The sequence below is a fragment of the Otolemur garnettii genome, unplaced genomic scaffold (assembly GCF_000181295.1).
Source record: "Otolemur garnettii isolate 467f Iridium unplaced genomic scaffold, OtoGar3 scaffold00137, whole genome shotgun sequence".
Taxonomy (NCBI): Eukaryota; Metazoa; Chordata; class Mammalia; order Primates; family Galagidae; genus Otolemur; species Otolemur garnettii.
Genome location: NW_003852532.1, coordinates 748,402 through 764,660, shown reverse-complemented (window position 1 = coordinate 764,660; position 16,259 = coordinate 748,402). Strand labels below are relative to the sequence as shown.

The 16,259-nt window shown below is 37.1% G+C and overlaps 1 protein-coding gene across 2 annotated transcripts in view; it reads right to left on the bottom strand.

The window, feature by feature from the left end:
* PDLIM5 (PDZ and LIM domain 5) overlaps window positions 1-16,259 on the bottom strand; it is a 136,569-nt gene that overhangs the window by 35,890 nt on the left and 84,420 nt on the right. For both annotated transcript variants that reach the window (XM_003798491.3, XM_023518394.1), the window contains exon 6: window positions 11,530-11,717. In XM_003798491.3, the coding sequence (XP_003798539.2) occupies window positions 11,530-11,717 (188 nt within the window). The remainder of the gene's footprint in view (window positions 1-11,529; window positions 11,718-16,259) is intronic.

The following is a 16,259-nucleotide window of genomic DNA, read 5'->3' as shown; positions in this document are numbered from 1 at the left end:
CATGCAACAGAGCATTATTCTACCTCAGCAAGGAAGGGAATTCTGATACACACTACAGCAAGGATGAACTTTGCAGACATGCTAAGTCCAACAGGTTAGACACAAAACAACAAATCTTGTATGATTCCACTTATATGCAATACCTAAAATAGGCTATTTATAGCAAAAAACATAATGGTGATTGGCAGGAGATGAAGAGAGGAGAGAATGGGGAGTTAGTGTTTAACAGGTATAGAGTTTTTGTTTGAGAAGATAAAAAAAGTTCAGGAAATGACAAATTTAAGAATTCCCGGCTCAGTGCCTGTGGCTCAAGCGGCTAAGGCGCCAGCCACATACACCTAAGGTGGTGGGTTTGAATCCAGCCCAGACCCGCCAAACAATGACAGCTGCAACCAAAAAACAGCCGGGTGTTGTGGCGGGCGCCTGTGGTCCCAGCTACTTAGGAGGCTGGGGCAGGAGACTCGCTTGAGCCCAGGAGTTGGAGGTTGCTGTGAGCTGTGAAGCCATGGCACTCTACCCAGGGGGATACTTGAGGCTCTGTCTCAAAAAAAAAGAATTCCCAAGTTTTTGTTGATGTTCTTATTTTTTTTGGCAAAATATACATAAAACAAAATTTATCATCTTAACCATTAAAAAAAGGGGGTACTGAGACAAGTATCACCAAGGGACATAGTTTGCCAGCGTCTGGTTTAAACCATATGCACTGATTAATAAACAGTAATAATTCTTTATGAAAAGCACATATGAACAAATTCAGATATCTTCCTTTATAAAAAGGTATAATACTTTAATCCCAGGATGAGAAGAAAATGGGGATAAAGAGTTTTCATGGATGTACACTTGCATCAGCAATGGAAAGCTTCCAACATAGAAATAAATTTCAATAAAGGACCATTTCAGAAAAGAAAGCAGGCAGTTAATGGTTACTTTTATTTTTTCCTATCTCAGAATCATAATTCTAGACAAAACTCTTCTCATTATATGAGATAGAGCAGGTTTACATGCTTCACACCCCAATTTGACAACGGACAGCTCCATCAGGCCTTTATGGACTGTTTAGTTTAATGATGTCAAAATGCAGGGGAGCAGATGGCAATAAAACATTATTAGAAGAGATGAAATATACACAACTGGTAGCAGTTTACTTATTCATATAAAAATTTAAAATGGAACCAATAAATCTATCCATTTTAGCTAAGCAAATCCAGTTATCTGGATTTTTTACTGCAGCGCAAAGCCTACAATGAAATTTGGGACGGTTATAGAAACAGTAATTTCCTTTCTCACCCCCATCTCCTTTAGATTTCAAATGAAAGATAGAGTTTATATCCACTTATAACTGAGATGCACATCATTCAGTCTTTGATCTAATCAAATCTCACAAATACATATGAGCCTTTCTTAAAAAGAAAAAAAAAAAAAAGAAAATATCAGATCTCCCCAAAGCCCTGTCCATAATGAAGTAAATAAGCTTTTCTTTGTTGCTAAATGTAGCACACACCAGAGGCAGGGTGTGATAAGGAGCCATATTAAACTAGGATCTTAGCCATATGATCTAAATTTCTAAAATGGAGTTTAGATGCAAAGAAACTGTTACTTGAAACAGATTTAACAGTTGCTAGTTTCTCTATCCTCCTAGGCGAGATTCCTTTCTATCTCATCCCTAAGAGATTTAGTCCTCCCCATACGCATTCTTTGATGTTATCTGTGACAAAGGAAAATCCACGATTCAGAGTCAAAATAGCTGAGGTCAACACACTATACAACTCTGGACAACTCTTTTGACGCTTCTTAGACTCCACTGACCTTATTAATTTAAATGATGCCCATTTTAATTTTAAAGACATCACCTTGTATAGTCTGAATAAATATAATTTTTAAAATAAAGTTATTATAAAAACAAGTATTAATATTACTTAATAATAACCACAATTTTGCTGTGGTTAGATGAGGTAGTTTGTTCCTTTCAGAGTATACCTTAGAATTCCTAAGTTCCAAATTCTCAAACAGTGATGGTAGGAACTCTCCAGACAGGGTGCAACAGAAGCTAAAGTCAACTAAATATTCAATTTGAAAAATCAAGTTTGTATCTTTTTACCTTTCTCATTTGACTAGAAAAAAAAAAATTGACAGTTTTCCTAAAAGCCCTTCAAATGGTCACAATTTTTATATTTACCACTTACTTGCATTGTGCTTCTTCAAACCACAAAACTTGTATTTTAAGAAAGAATTACCAATTTTTATGTTTTCACATTATCAATTAAAGTCCTTATATTTACTACATACCAAAACTGTTTCCAAGAGAAAAAAAGCAATTCCCTAACACAAAATTTATATACATAGCACCTAATTTATATAAAAGGAAATGGTGCCTTAGTAAGAATATAGGTAAATTAATTTGTCCAATATGGAATATCAGAGGTTAAAAATGTCTAATATTAAATGATAAAATGCTTCTGTGTCTTTAGTATGTCACTATTATACCAAGTAAACGCCTCTGTTTTCCTCAGTAGAATGCCTGCCCCCATAAACACATTTAACAACAGCATCAAATTCACTAATTTCTCACCAGCATCAGGGGACGGGAGAGTAAACAGGGTTCTCTGTGAGTGGTGTGTACGTACAGCTAAAGCAAGCGTGAAGGTGGCTTTCTAATACGTTATGAGAACTGCTAATGAAAACAGCAAACAAAAACTTCTGCACAGCTAGACAACACTGACGACTGTGAAAGAAAATATACCAAAGATTTTTATTTTAATTTAATGATTCTGAAATAAAGTGACATTGTTTTCCATAGAAAATGTGATTAGATATTAGGTGTGTAGCTCAATGTTTTTTGAGCAATGAATTATGTTACTTATTAAATATGTCATAATGTTAATACAGTTATTGAGCTTAACCACAGATGCTCTAAAAATCATTTTGAAATGAGAATTACTGTAATGAAAAATTATAAAGGCCTATGACTTTCTGAACTACATACAAATAATGACATGAATTATTTAATTATTTAATTTTTGACCAACAGAGTTTCTCTTCTTTTGTGTCAGAAGAAATTTCTGGCTTTTCATGTAGTAAAATGTTTCCTGCACAGGTAAACAATGCAATGAGGATGCTGCCAAGGTCACCCATCTCACAGGTGCAGCTGTGAACAACTGAAACAGAGTCGGCCTTTAGACAATGTTCGCGTGCACTCACCTGGGGAAAAGCTGCACCAACAGAGCAGCTATACTGCAAGTCACTACGCAAGTATAATACGGGATGCAATCAATAAACTTTATCTTAAAAACTCTACAAAGACACATTTAACCAATTTTCTGTGCCACAGCCTACCTTGCCAGAACCAAGTATAGTTCCTCCAAACACAGCCTTCTACCACTGTTTTAACAGAGAATGCGTAAGTGCTCTACTGAGAATCAAGCTCCCTGGTAAAGCAGTGGTCAAAAGTGGCGTCCCAGTCAGGTTGGAGTCTGACTACCCCACAGACAGTTCCCTCGCCATGCTCTTCTCTCAGAATCACTGCCACTGCGCAGGGCAGCATTCCCATTATCATCATCTCTAGATTGGACTATCTCAACTTCTTAAATGGTTTCCAGGACTTCAATTTTAATCTCTACACCAAAGTCATAATACTGTAATGACCTTTTAATAATGCAAACCTGATTTTGCTACTTCCAGCTTACAAATCTTTTAATTAGGTTCCTTTCATCATTAAGTCCATGCTCTTATATTCAGCGTCTCGATTAATCCATCCAGCTTTCTCTCTGGCCACTAGACAGTCTTGAATATACTGAACTACTCACCCTTCCCTCAAGGAGCCAAATGCGTCCAGAGGTGTGTTTTTTTTTTTTTTTTTTTTTTTTTTGGCCAGGGCTGGGCTTGAACCTGCCACCCGCAGTATATGGGGCCGGCACCCTACTCCTTGAGCCACAGGCGCTGCCCTCTTCCAGAGGTTTTGTACATGTTGTTTCTTCTCCAACTTGGCCTCTACTTAAAAATGTGTTCACTACATGTGATTCTGTATTAGGCACAAACATTAAAATTTTTTCCCTATATAAAAAAGGACTTCAAAACAAACCAATACATATGCTACCTCAAGATTGTATCTTCGGAGCTTATGCACTTCTCTCTCTCTTCTTTCCACCAATCTAGACATCCATACCTGGGCCTTATAATCTGACTTAACTCTTTTTTGTGCTTTTTCTTTTTTGCTGACTTCTATGTTATACATCAGTACTCTGCATCTAAGCTAATTCGTACACAGTGACAAAACAGGTGCTTTCACATCCTAATATTCTATCTACACTTCACTGCTTGGTTCCTTATGTGTAATAAAATCTTCATTTTTTGAGGAAAAAATTCCTACTAGAAAACTTTAGAAATGTTATTTTTTAAATTTCTATAAATAAATAACACAACACTAGCTATTGCACTGTTTATGTTCATAACTTTTCCTTCTTTGGGGAGTTTAAGGCTGCATGCAGAGCGGAGTCCCCTTTTTCTTGAGCAACACACTCATTTTTTAATAGCAGCCTTTGGCAGTCAGTGCTTCCACCTTTGTTCAATGACTGCTGTGGGAGTTCAAGTTTGAGAAGAGAACAGAAAAATATCCTGGCAAAGAAACTGTATATCCTTCAAATCTTATTAAGATGTCCAAATTAAGACAAGCTGACCTATCCACCCACTCACTCACTCAATGACGTTTACTGAGGACTATGAACTGTGCTGAGGCTTGTTTAGGTAGGTGCTAGGAAACAAAGCTGAGTAAGACTTGGTCCCTGTCCTTAAAAAAAGAGCAAAATCAATGGCAAAAGATACCCACGTAACTAATTAAGATGAACATAATCAATGTTATAATAAAGACACTATCAAAATTTTTCAGAAACATCGAGAATAAAAGGGTAAGTCTAAACTAGAGGGCTCAAGAAAGCTTCCCAAAGGAGCTGAGAGCTATTCTTAAGGGTACGTGGAAGTCTGTCAGGGGCAGAAGTGATGGAAAGCATTTCCAATAAAAGGAGTAGTGGCTTGAAGCCCACAGGTGTCGGAGAAAAGAAATGGTACACGCTGTGGACTTTGCGTGAGTGGAGAAGAGGGAACACGTGAGGACGGTATTATGAGATGAGGCTGGAGAAGGCTGGCCCCAGGTTCTAAGAGGAACAAATGCCCCACAGGAAGGTAACATTTCACCTGGGGGTGGCACGAGTCCAAAAATATTTTCAAGCAGAGAAGTCACAGGAAAACATTTTTTGGATGTTAATAGTGTAAGTTATTAATACTGTCATGAAACAGAATAAAGAGACAGAGATGTAACCTTTTGTGAGTGTCCTTTAAGTGCCAGGCACTTATAGTATATATCATTTGATCTTCACAACAATGATATAGAACACTTTAAAGATTCTTATTTTTATAGCTAAACAAATTGGAGACTCCCTAAAATAGAAACCTTCTGGAATTCATACCCCAAGAGGAGGCATTCCTGTTTTTCAGGGTCACCACTGGTCAGAAAACTTATTTTTATGAACAATGGGTCTTGATCTAAAAAGGCATTGCTTATACTCTAATGAACTAATCATTCGCATTTTATGTATCAATTAGAAAGTTAGAAAACTGGTATGTTCCAACATATGAAAGCTCATTTTAAAAGCTATTTGATTATGTCTGGCAAGATAGTAATATATTATACATATGTTTGTATTTAGTGAACTGAATTTACCTAATCTGGCAACCATAATTTAAACAGAATCTAAGGGGAAAAATTACATACAAAATTAGGTCACTTACATAAACATAGGAACATATTTTTACGTTTCTGTCAAACCACTTAACTGTATATAATATGAACGATTTGAGCATAAAAATCTATTAGACAGAGATACAATAAATTCGGATTAAATTTTTAATAGTAAAAATACCAAATTCACAAGAAATATAATATATACACACATATATACATATATATATAAAATATATATTCTATATGCTTTTCTAGATTCAAACACATGTTTATAAAGGGACTATTGCACTGCTTTGAGTAATCATGCAAGTACTACCAGACACAGTACAGGCAGGAAGTAGTATTGCTAGCTTACATAAAACGAGTTTACATTCTTATTTATCTTGTATCTTAGTACTTATATCCAGACTAAGAACTTGTGAACATTTTGCAACCTAAAATATTTATGGCTTTGTCAGTCATTGGCAAGCCTGTGTGTGTAGTGGTATGTGTTAAACTACACACCAGAGATAAAGTTGATGATTCGATCTAAACTATAATGCTGTTACATACACACCTCCTTCCTAAACTTATGGACAATGATATAGCATTACAGTGCTCTTGAAAGACTTCTAAGTAACACAGGCTATATGACACCACAAGTGAAATGATCAAGAGGTAAAGTCAGAATTTCAGCGCAGGTAACAGAAACATATGACAGGCTAAGAAAACACCTGTAGGTCTTAAAATTTCAATCAACTCTCTGACCACAGTCTTTTTGTAGTGCACAAAAAGAGGATTTTGTATTTAGTTTTTAACTTTACCACTAACTTTGACTATTACACTTTAAAATTATAATAGTCATCACCCGATAGACAAAAGCATGACTAAAATACTTACTTAATTCTATGACTTTCTTCTGACAAATGCTATATTTAAAAAAAAAATCAATCAATGATTTTCCACATTTTTTGAAACTGTAAAGCATAGTAAGAAACACATTTTACCTTCTGACCCAAAACATATATGTGTGTTTGCATGTTGCACCAAAACACTACCTTTCTGAAATTCACACCCTAAAGGTCAGGGTATAAATAAATAGTGCACATGCTTACATATATCTACTTATACACACTCCACCTGTCTGTGGATTCTGCATCTGCAAATTCAACAAATCATGAATTGAAAAAAAATGGAAAATTTAATAAAAAAGGCAAAGCTGGATGGCGCCTGTGGCTCAGTTAGTAGGGCACTGGCCCCATATACCAAGGGTGGGGGGTTCAAACCCAGGCTAGGCCAAACTGCAACAAAAAAATAGCCAGGTGTTACAGCAGGCGCCTGTAGTCCCAGCTACTCGGGAGGCTGAGGCAAGAGAATCGCCTAAGCCCAAGAGTTGGAGGTTGCTGTGAGTTGAGTGACGCCACGGCACTCTACCAAGGGCAATAAAGTGAGACTTTGTCTCTACAAAAAAGAAAAAAAAAGGCAAAGCAAAAATAATATGAATAAAAAATACAATTTCATAATAACAATTTACATAATATCAACATTATATTAGGCAGTATAAGTAAACTAGAAGTGATTTAAAGTAACAGGAGATATGCACCGGTTAAACACAAATACTGTGCTAGTCTATACCAGGGACTTGAGCATCCTTAAACTGATATTGCAGGGATCCTGGAACTAACAGCCTAGGGATACTGAGGAATGACTTAATTTTAAAATGGATCACTGGTAACGTTTGCTCTTTCGTGATCTGTATGCAGGGGCAGGAATCAAATCTAATTTTTGTTCCCTTTTGCACCAACACTAGAGCACAGCTATGAATTATCAAGAGAAAGAAAGCCTTCGGAAGTTTGAACTGAGAAGGGGCAAGGCCCGCGGCCTGCGTGCTTCCCCCAAGCCCAACCAGCTCGCTACTTCCCTTTCTAGCTTTCGCATCTCTTTGGTTGGTAATGTTGTTTTCACAGGTGGATTGTGGAAAGATCCCAAAATGAGACAGAGCTATCACTTTCTAAATAATTCTTTTCCCTTACATAAGGTACCTTTGAAGCTACTTATCTAAGACTAAACCAGAATATATTCTGAGATGGGTTTTTTTCTTGTCATTGTTTCTAAACTATGATATGGGTAGGGCAGAATAAAAGAATTTGGGTGGTTGAGAATTTTGTATTTAATTTTTAACTTCACAAAATAATGTAAAATAAGTAACCTTCACATAACATTAATTGATTAAATGCTGATTTTTAGCACTTAGGGCAACAAAAACGGGAATTCAGCAAATATTTGATGATTTGACCTAAGTATTATGATGTAATTCAACCATGACTCTATAATGGGAAAACATATTTTATTTCACAATATTGCTTTATAATGTTATATAAGAGATAATGTTCTGTACTGTCACAGTTTTGCTCATTATTAAATTATTTCATTCACTTAGATTTTCTAGAAAAACCCACAATGTTTTAAGTACTAACCATACGAACCATGACTAAAGCTTCTACTATTTGCCTGCTTTGAGGAGTCTAACAAATTAAATTAGATGCAGAGAGGAAAGCATTCCATTGCCCTCTTGTGGTAATTTGCTATACAGTGCTCTCCACAAGTTCCGCGTTCATTTGTATTTCTGTTTTCCACGTTAAGAGGCAAGGCAGTATTCTGACAAATTCCTGAACTTCCCAAAGCCATATATATGCTTTCTGCCTTCATATATGTTGTGCCCTCCCTGTATCTCTGCTTCAAAACTTTAGTCTTCTCCTTGCTATTTCATAAAACATTCTTGTTAGCTTCCAGTTACCAGCCCAGAGGGATTTTTTCGAAAGTGACTCTCTGTATTCAGACTCAGACATGCAATAATTACAGCAAATCTCCATCATCCTACGTAAGCTTTAAGTAAATACCCAGACCTCAAAGCGTATGGAGCTGTGCTTCAGCAGCATGTTCTCGAGAGACTAAGTCACGCTAAGTCAATTAACAGTCCAGAAATTTCAGAGGCTAATGATACTGCTCAGAATATTTTAAGTATTTTTGAAAACAATAAATAGTCTCTCTTTTAAAATGGTCTAGATTTGTGGTTCTCAAACTCCAGCTTCAGACCAGCACTGGTCCATGACTCGTTAGGAACCCGGCTGCACAGCAGTTAGCAACTGAGTTCCCTCTGTACTTACAGCCACTCCCATCCCTCACATCCCCACCTGCGCTCCGCCTCCTCTCAGATTCCCCCACCCCCTCGTCTGTGGAAAAACTGGTCCCTGGTGTCAAAAAGGTTGAGGACTGCTGTTCTACATCATATGCAACAGTTTGCCCTCTTTCCAACACAACACAAATGCTTCTAGCTTCTTTGAAACAGGCAACAAGTAACATATATGACTATGAAGTAAACTGTATAAATGATAGCTTTTTTAAAAGAGAAGTTATTTATAATAAAGGAATTCATTTAGTGTCTTTATACATATTTAAACACTGTGGAAAATATAGTAATGATGGATTTCTAATTAAATTAACTAAAATCCATGTTTACAAATGTCAAAAATATTCTCTTTTTTTTGCCTTTTTGGCTGGGGCCGGACTTGAACCCATCACCCCTGGTATATGGGGCTGGCACCCTATTCCTTGAGCCACAGGTGCCACCCATGTCGAAAATATTCTTAAAGAATAATTCTTAAAGCAATCACTTTTGAAAAGTAGCCCCTTGTTTATTCAATCAACATTTTCCCCAAAACTGATGAGGTGAAGAACTACATTCTGCACAGAGAAAGAGAACTTTCAAAAGCAAATGTGGCATGTCTCAGAAACTGAAGGTGGTTTAGTGCAACCAAGCAGAGACTGTAACTTGGGCAGAAGCTAGAGATGAGGGTTAGAAGTTTTTAGGGGCCCAAGTACAAAAGGTCTGAAAGGATACATGAAGGATGGTGGGAGACAGAGAGGCATCCATTCCCAAGGGAGTCACACGGCAAATCAGAGTTTAGAAAGTTGACTTGCTGAACTATGGAGGACAGACTGAAAGGGTGAGAAAGGAGACCAGAAATCAGAAGTCATCTGTCATGAAGAGGGCTTGAAACAAGGGAATGGCTCTGATGACAGAGGGAAGAAATCTGGAAAATACCAAGAACCGAAATCATTAGGTGTCAGTTACACAGAGAGAGAGAGAGTGTAGTTCCCAGAGATAGGAAAGCGTCATTTCAGACATGCTCCTTCTGAGGTACCACCAGCAGACAGCAAATAGGTCAATGGTTTGAGGACAGGGAGTTCAGGAGACAGAAAACTATAAATTGCCAATGGCTGGGTAGTAAAAGGAACCTGGACAAAATCACCCAGAAAGAGTACAAAGAAAGAGATAAAGGCTGAGTTGGGGATTAGGGACATTTAAGTATAATCCCCTCTTCCTATTAAAAGAGGCACTTTTGTTATGTAATCATAAACTTTGCTCATGCTGGGAGAAACAGGAAATGATTTAGTCTCCCTTCATTTTGCAGATCAGAAAACTGAGGGTCAAAGAGGTTAAATAACTCTATTTAAAGCTATACCATGTTTCCTTGAAAATAAGACCTACCCACAAAATAAGCCCTAGCATGATTTCTATGCATTTGTTAAATATAAGCCCTACCCCGATAATAAAACCTAGTGATGAGCGTGGCTATGCAGCGTATCTGCATAGCCACACCAGGCATTTCGGCATGGAGTGGTAAGGAAGACTAGAATACCTTTTATCTGCCACAGCTCCTTTCTCCGAGCCGTCAGTGGCAGGCATCCTATTGTGCACATGCGAACGGCTAGGGGAAAGGAGTTCACGCATCACTAGTGCCAGCCCCACTAACCAGGTTGGCTCTCCCTGTGCAGGTGGCTCATAGGAGTAGGGTGCCAGCACCATATGCCGGAGGTAGTGGGTTCAAACCCAGCCCCCAGCCAAAAGAAAAACTGCAAAAAAAAAAATCCCCTGAAAATAAGCCCTAGTATGTCTTCTTGAGAAAAAATAAATATAAGACAGTGTCTTATTTTCGGGGAAACATGGGGTACTTGTTTGTGGAAGTGAATTAGAACTCAGGCCTCCAGCCAGACCACATTGTTTCATCCTCCCCTTCAAATGCTCTCTTTCTAGTATGGTGTCGTTCCCTTCCTGCTCCATAAATCAAAGAAAAATAATTCTTCTTCCATAATTGTTTGGTGGCAACCAATGCATCTGCTGGAGTTATTTGTACATTTCATCAAAACAAAAATGTTGTATTTCCAAGGATAACTTCCCAACAATAGAGTCTGTTATGAAATAAGACCCTGAATTTACAATTCAACAGATGCTTTCTGAGTTACCTGCACAAAGAGGAAATGTTAAATTCTACAGTTATGAATAGGAAATGGTAATTGTATCAAATGCACACAGAGAGTGATTAGGATACACTTCAGATTTTTATTTTTTTATTATTTTTAGAAACACAGTCTCACTTTATAGCCCTTGGTAGAATGCCGAGACATCACAGCTCATAGCAACCTCCAACTCCTGGGCTTAGGCAATTCTCTAGCCTCAGCCTCCAGAGTAGCTGGGGCTACGGGTGTCCGCCACAATGCCCGGCTATTTTTGGTTGCAGTTTGGCCAGAGCCGGGTTTTTGGTACACAGGGCTGGTGCCCCATCCACTGAGCCACAGGTGCCACCCAGGACACACTTCAGATTTTAAAAAAAAATCCATAGCTCTTCTTCATAGTTCTTTCCAAATCTTAGATGGTAGAGAATGGGTTTTACCAGTGAACTCTATCATACATCCCAGAATGTGTTTTTATAATTACACTCACTTAGGAAAAATCAGAGATTTCTTTGGATTACCTGCTTGGTTTGGCCGTTGCCAGCTCGGTGACTTGATAACGCTGGTGGATCCTAGAGGCTTGAAAGCGGCAGCGGTTGTGAGGCTGGCCACCCCTGGTCTGCCTGAGGCCGGGGCTTCTGCACTTTCCGGCATGCTCCGTGAGGAAGCCACTGAGGAAGCGAACTGTGGAGAAGCCTCCTGAGCACTACTGTGAAGAAAACAAAGGAAGAGTTTTGATAAAGAGGTAGTACTCTAGCAATGACCTAAAATCATGGCTAAAGGAAAGGAAAGCTGTCAGACTGAATTGGTTCTTTATTTTTGGAAATTATACCACGAAAAACTGGGCTATTAAAAAACTTATAATAGCTGATTTCTTTAAATGATAGACTAATTTCCCCTTCCTATTCCTATCTCAACATTTCAAAAGAGTCATCTAGGTTAAAACAACAAGTTATTGGGGCAGCGCCTATGACTCATAGGAGTCCCCATATGCCGGAGGTGGCAGGTTCAAACCCAGCCTCGGCCAGAAACTGCAAACAAAAACAAAAACAAGTTATTGGAGATTTCCTGATAATCTCCATGAAATGGCAGGCATGTTTCGCCGTTCCCACATTCTTCTGGTATTTTATGAACTTAATTTCCCTGACATCTCTCCAGTTACTCTTGATTCACATACTTACTCATTCAATCAATATTTAAGCACCTGCAACACACCACATGCTGCACTATTACCAACCACACAGTGACAGACAAGAGATAACGTTCTGTGCCTGAGAGAATGTCCAGTGTTCTGTGTTCATAATACAAGAGAAAAGACCTAAGACTACCATTACCTTTCCTCAACAGTTATCTGCTTAACAAGAGCTGTTTATTTGTACTGGTTTCAGTTTTGTTTAGATCATATGGCTTATATTACCAAGTCATTTTTTATTTATATTTATTGCTACATCATTTCCCCTACTCACTCCCCCCAAATAATTTGAGGTAGCCCAAACTATAAAATATATGCTTTGAAATGATACGATACTACAGCTGTGCTTATTTCTATCAAGTGAAATACAACATTAATAAAATACTTCTACTACTTAGCTGTTCAATCATGGTTGCTTAAGTAATTCCACGCACAGAAACTCAATTCTTTTACTAACTGAAAGCAACACCAGGAGGAATGCACTGACAGAGGGTGGGTACCATATTGATGACCTCAGTGAAATAAATACCTTTCATTATACTGTTAAGGTAGGGATTATTTCAATGAGAAGAAATTTTGAATTCTATCATGCCCACGCTATTGAACAAGGTACCTGATTTCCCCTGTGCCTCTTAAATCTCAGGTAATACCTAACATAGTAGCTGAGACAGCCCATCCTTAGAAGGCCTGCTTGCAGTGCTGGCCCTTGACTGGCATCTGGGAATTTGGCTGGCAAACTGCTCTCTACAGTGACATAGAACTTTCTCTATCTGATAACAGTGGCCTGCTGTGCCTAAATTCTTCATATAAACAACATGGCTTATGCTGAATACCTGCTTTCCTTCTGTGAGTCCAGGATTTTAATACAAACTAGGCACAGGGTACCTATTTAACAAGCCCCTTGTAAAAGCCTTGGGTACTTAGTCTCTGGTGAGCGTCTTTGATAGACAGACTTCACACATTTTGCTTCACACATTTTGATATAACCTGTTAAGCATGCTATGTGTATCTCTACCAGGAGCGGACTCTATTGAAAACTTGGGCCTCATTTCTTCCAGACTTGGTCCCATACACTTTTTCCCTCTGCCGACTTTGCTGTGTATTCTGTTGTTGTAATAAGTCTCAGTGATGAGTACAATTATGTGTGCTGTAAGTCCTTCTAGTGAAACATCAAACCTGGGAGTAGATTTAAGGCACATCTGACACTAACATTGTATTAAAGATACGTGAATATTTTTTAAAATATTGTTCTCTATTCTTGTTTTCTCAAATTCAAGCATAACAGAGTCGTCACCTTTTATTATTTCTGATCAGTTTAATAAAAAAACTAAGACTTGCTTGATGTTAAAACATATACAATAAAAAGTTTATACACTTTAGTATTTTTACCATAAATAAAAAGTGGAAGATTGCTTATATAATGGGAATATTGAATACAATTTTCAATAAAGCATTAGTGGAAACAGTGCTCAAACATTATAGTACAGTGGCTAAGAGCATCCTTTAAAAGTTTTATGACAAATTATTTTATTTCTCTAAGTCTTGACCTAAGCTTTGGTGATAATATTTTACTCATGAGATTTCTATGAGGCATGAATAAGGAAGAATATAAGAGCTCAGCATACTTTAAAGTACAGAATATGCACTTAACATGAATATATATAATATGGTCAAATTACAAACAGCTTATATAATCTAGAAATAACAATAGAATCTGAATTATCATCATTTAATGTTGAGTAATCTGAAAGAATTAAAATTTGATTCCAAGAGAGTTATCACATAAATTTACTCAGAAGAGAATGGCCAAGATGGTAGAAATTCAGTGCCAAGCTTAATAAAGTTTGGTTGAGGGACTGGTAATACTGGCCCAGAGTATGAAAAAACACACAAGAGAAGCGTGAGAACAATCCTTAAATCTCTGACATATGAATTCACTCAACAAGGCTATACTCAGTTTGTCCAATAAACAGAATCTACTCTGAGACACATTTGGTTCAATAAAAGCAAGTATCTACTTCCTAATATAAAAAAAAAATCATCCAAAGATGAAAAAATCTGTTCATTACAGATTTAAGTTCCAGAAAGTACTTAAGTTGAAGAAATTCTATAGAATAGATTTAACCACTTAGAGGATAGAGAGCTATGTTATACTTCAGGGTGACATTCAAAGCCTTCTAAGACAGCAGTTCTCAAGCTGTGGGTCACAATCCACAGGAACTGTATTAAAGGGCCGTAGGTTTAGGAAGGTTGAGAACCACTATTCTAAGATAAAGCTACCATCTACCAGTCTAATCCTACCTCCTATCACTATGCTATACAAACTACTACCTGTCCACAATTCTATTTTTTTCTAGGCTTTACAGACTAGACACCTCACCCCACCCATTCTCTGTACACACCCAAATTCATTCATGATTACTAACAGCTGAATTAACAATGATCATTATTAACACATCATGCACTGTGTTCCAGGCTAAGCAATTAACACATATTATTTAATCACTCAAGTTTCTAGAAGTATAGACACTCCTTTCAATTCATGCATTTGTTAACTGCATGCCATATAATTTTATGCTGATTTGTAACAGTCATCTAAAAATTATTATTAATAGTAACTTCTTCACATATCTTGTCTCTTCCACATTATAAACCACCTGAGGCTGAAGACTTTAATGTGACCTTGGGTACGTTACTTAAACTCAGAAATTTCCTCACTTATAAAATGGTATAAAGATACTACCTTTATTCCACAGTTACTGTAAGAATTAAATGAAATATGAGGTTAATACATGTAAGGTACTTAGCACAGTGGGGAGCACAAAGTCCATGCTCAGGAAATGAAAGGGATTATTATTCCTATGTCCTGTGCTATCTAGTCCAGTACATTAGTGACAAGTACATTTACTAAAGAAACACTTCTTGTCTGTAGTAATAATTTTGTTTCTAAATGTAGTCTGTAGGTAGTCTGGGTCCAGGATATTGACCCCAGATATAATATTGTTTCCTCAATTCTATTTTACACTTTTTAAAAATTCCCATGTAATAAGCACCATATATGCTAAGAAATATTCTAATTTTTTATTATATAGGCTTTGTACATATGCTTGTATATAGTCTTTTCCAAAAGCCCTAAAATGTTTAAATCTTAAACAGTACCCTTTAGATACAAAAGGCTTGGAGCAGTTTATAAAGAAGTTATAAGCCACGAAAAAAGAGGTGGCTCACTCCTGTAATCTCAGCACTTTGGGGGGCCAAGATGGGAGGACTGCTAGCCTTGTCACCACGACAAGACTACAGCTCTACAAAAAAAAATTTTTTAATGAGCTGGATATGGTAGCACATGCCTATGGTCCTAGCTCTCAGGAGGATCACTTAAGCCCAGGATTTCAAAGTTACAGTGACCTGTAATTATTCCACTGCACTCCAACTTGGGGGACAGAGTGTGACTCTGTCTAAATAAATAAAACAAACAAGAATTTATAGAAATCTAAGTTATAAAAAGGTTTTATAATGTAGAAATGGAAAACTATTAGGCTTTATTTAGTCAATCATGTATCTGAAAATAAGGTACCCAATCCTCTAATAATTGAACATATTGTTTTTGTCCAGTTTTTATCAATTAGCTACTATTTAAAGAAAATACACAAACCTTAGGTATCATACACTAAGCATGAAAGGATTAATAAACTCATTTGCCATATTATTTTTATATTTGGTAATAAAATGTTATCAGTAATTGTTGGCAGCAAGATATTCTAAAATTCTAAGTGATTAATTTAATAACATACCATTGTTACTTATATTGGCTTACTATCTTATTTTTGAGCTCATGTATCAAATCTATTTTTTTCCAAATTTTAATAATTTAAGTTATATCTAACTTCAAAACAAAAATTAAAATGTTCTGTAAAGAATTCTAAGGAGGGCTCAGCGCCTGTGCCTTAAGTGGCTACGGCGCCAGCCACATACACTTAAGGTGGTGGGTTCGAATCCAGCCTAGGCCTGCCAAACAACAATGACGGCTACAACCAAAAAAATAGCCATCATTGTGGCAGG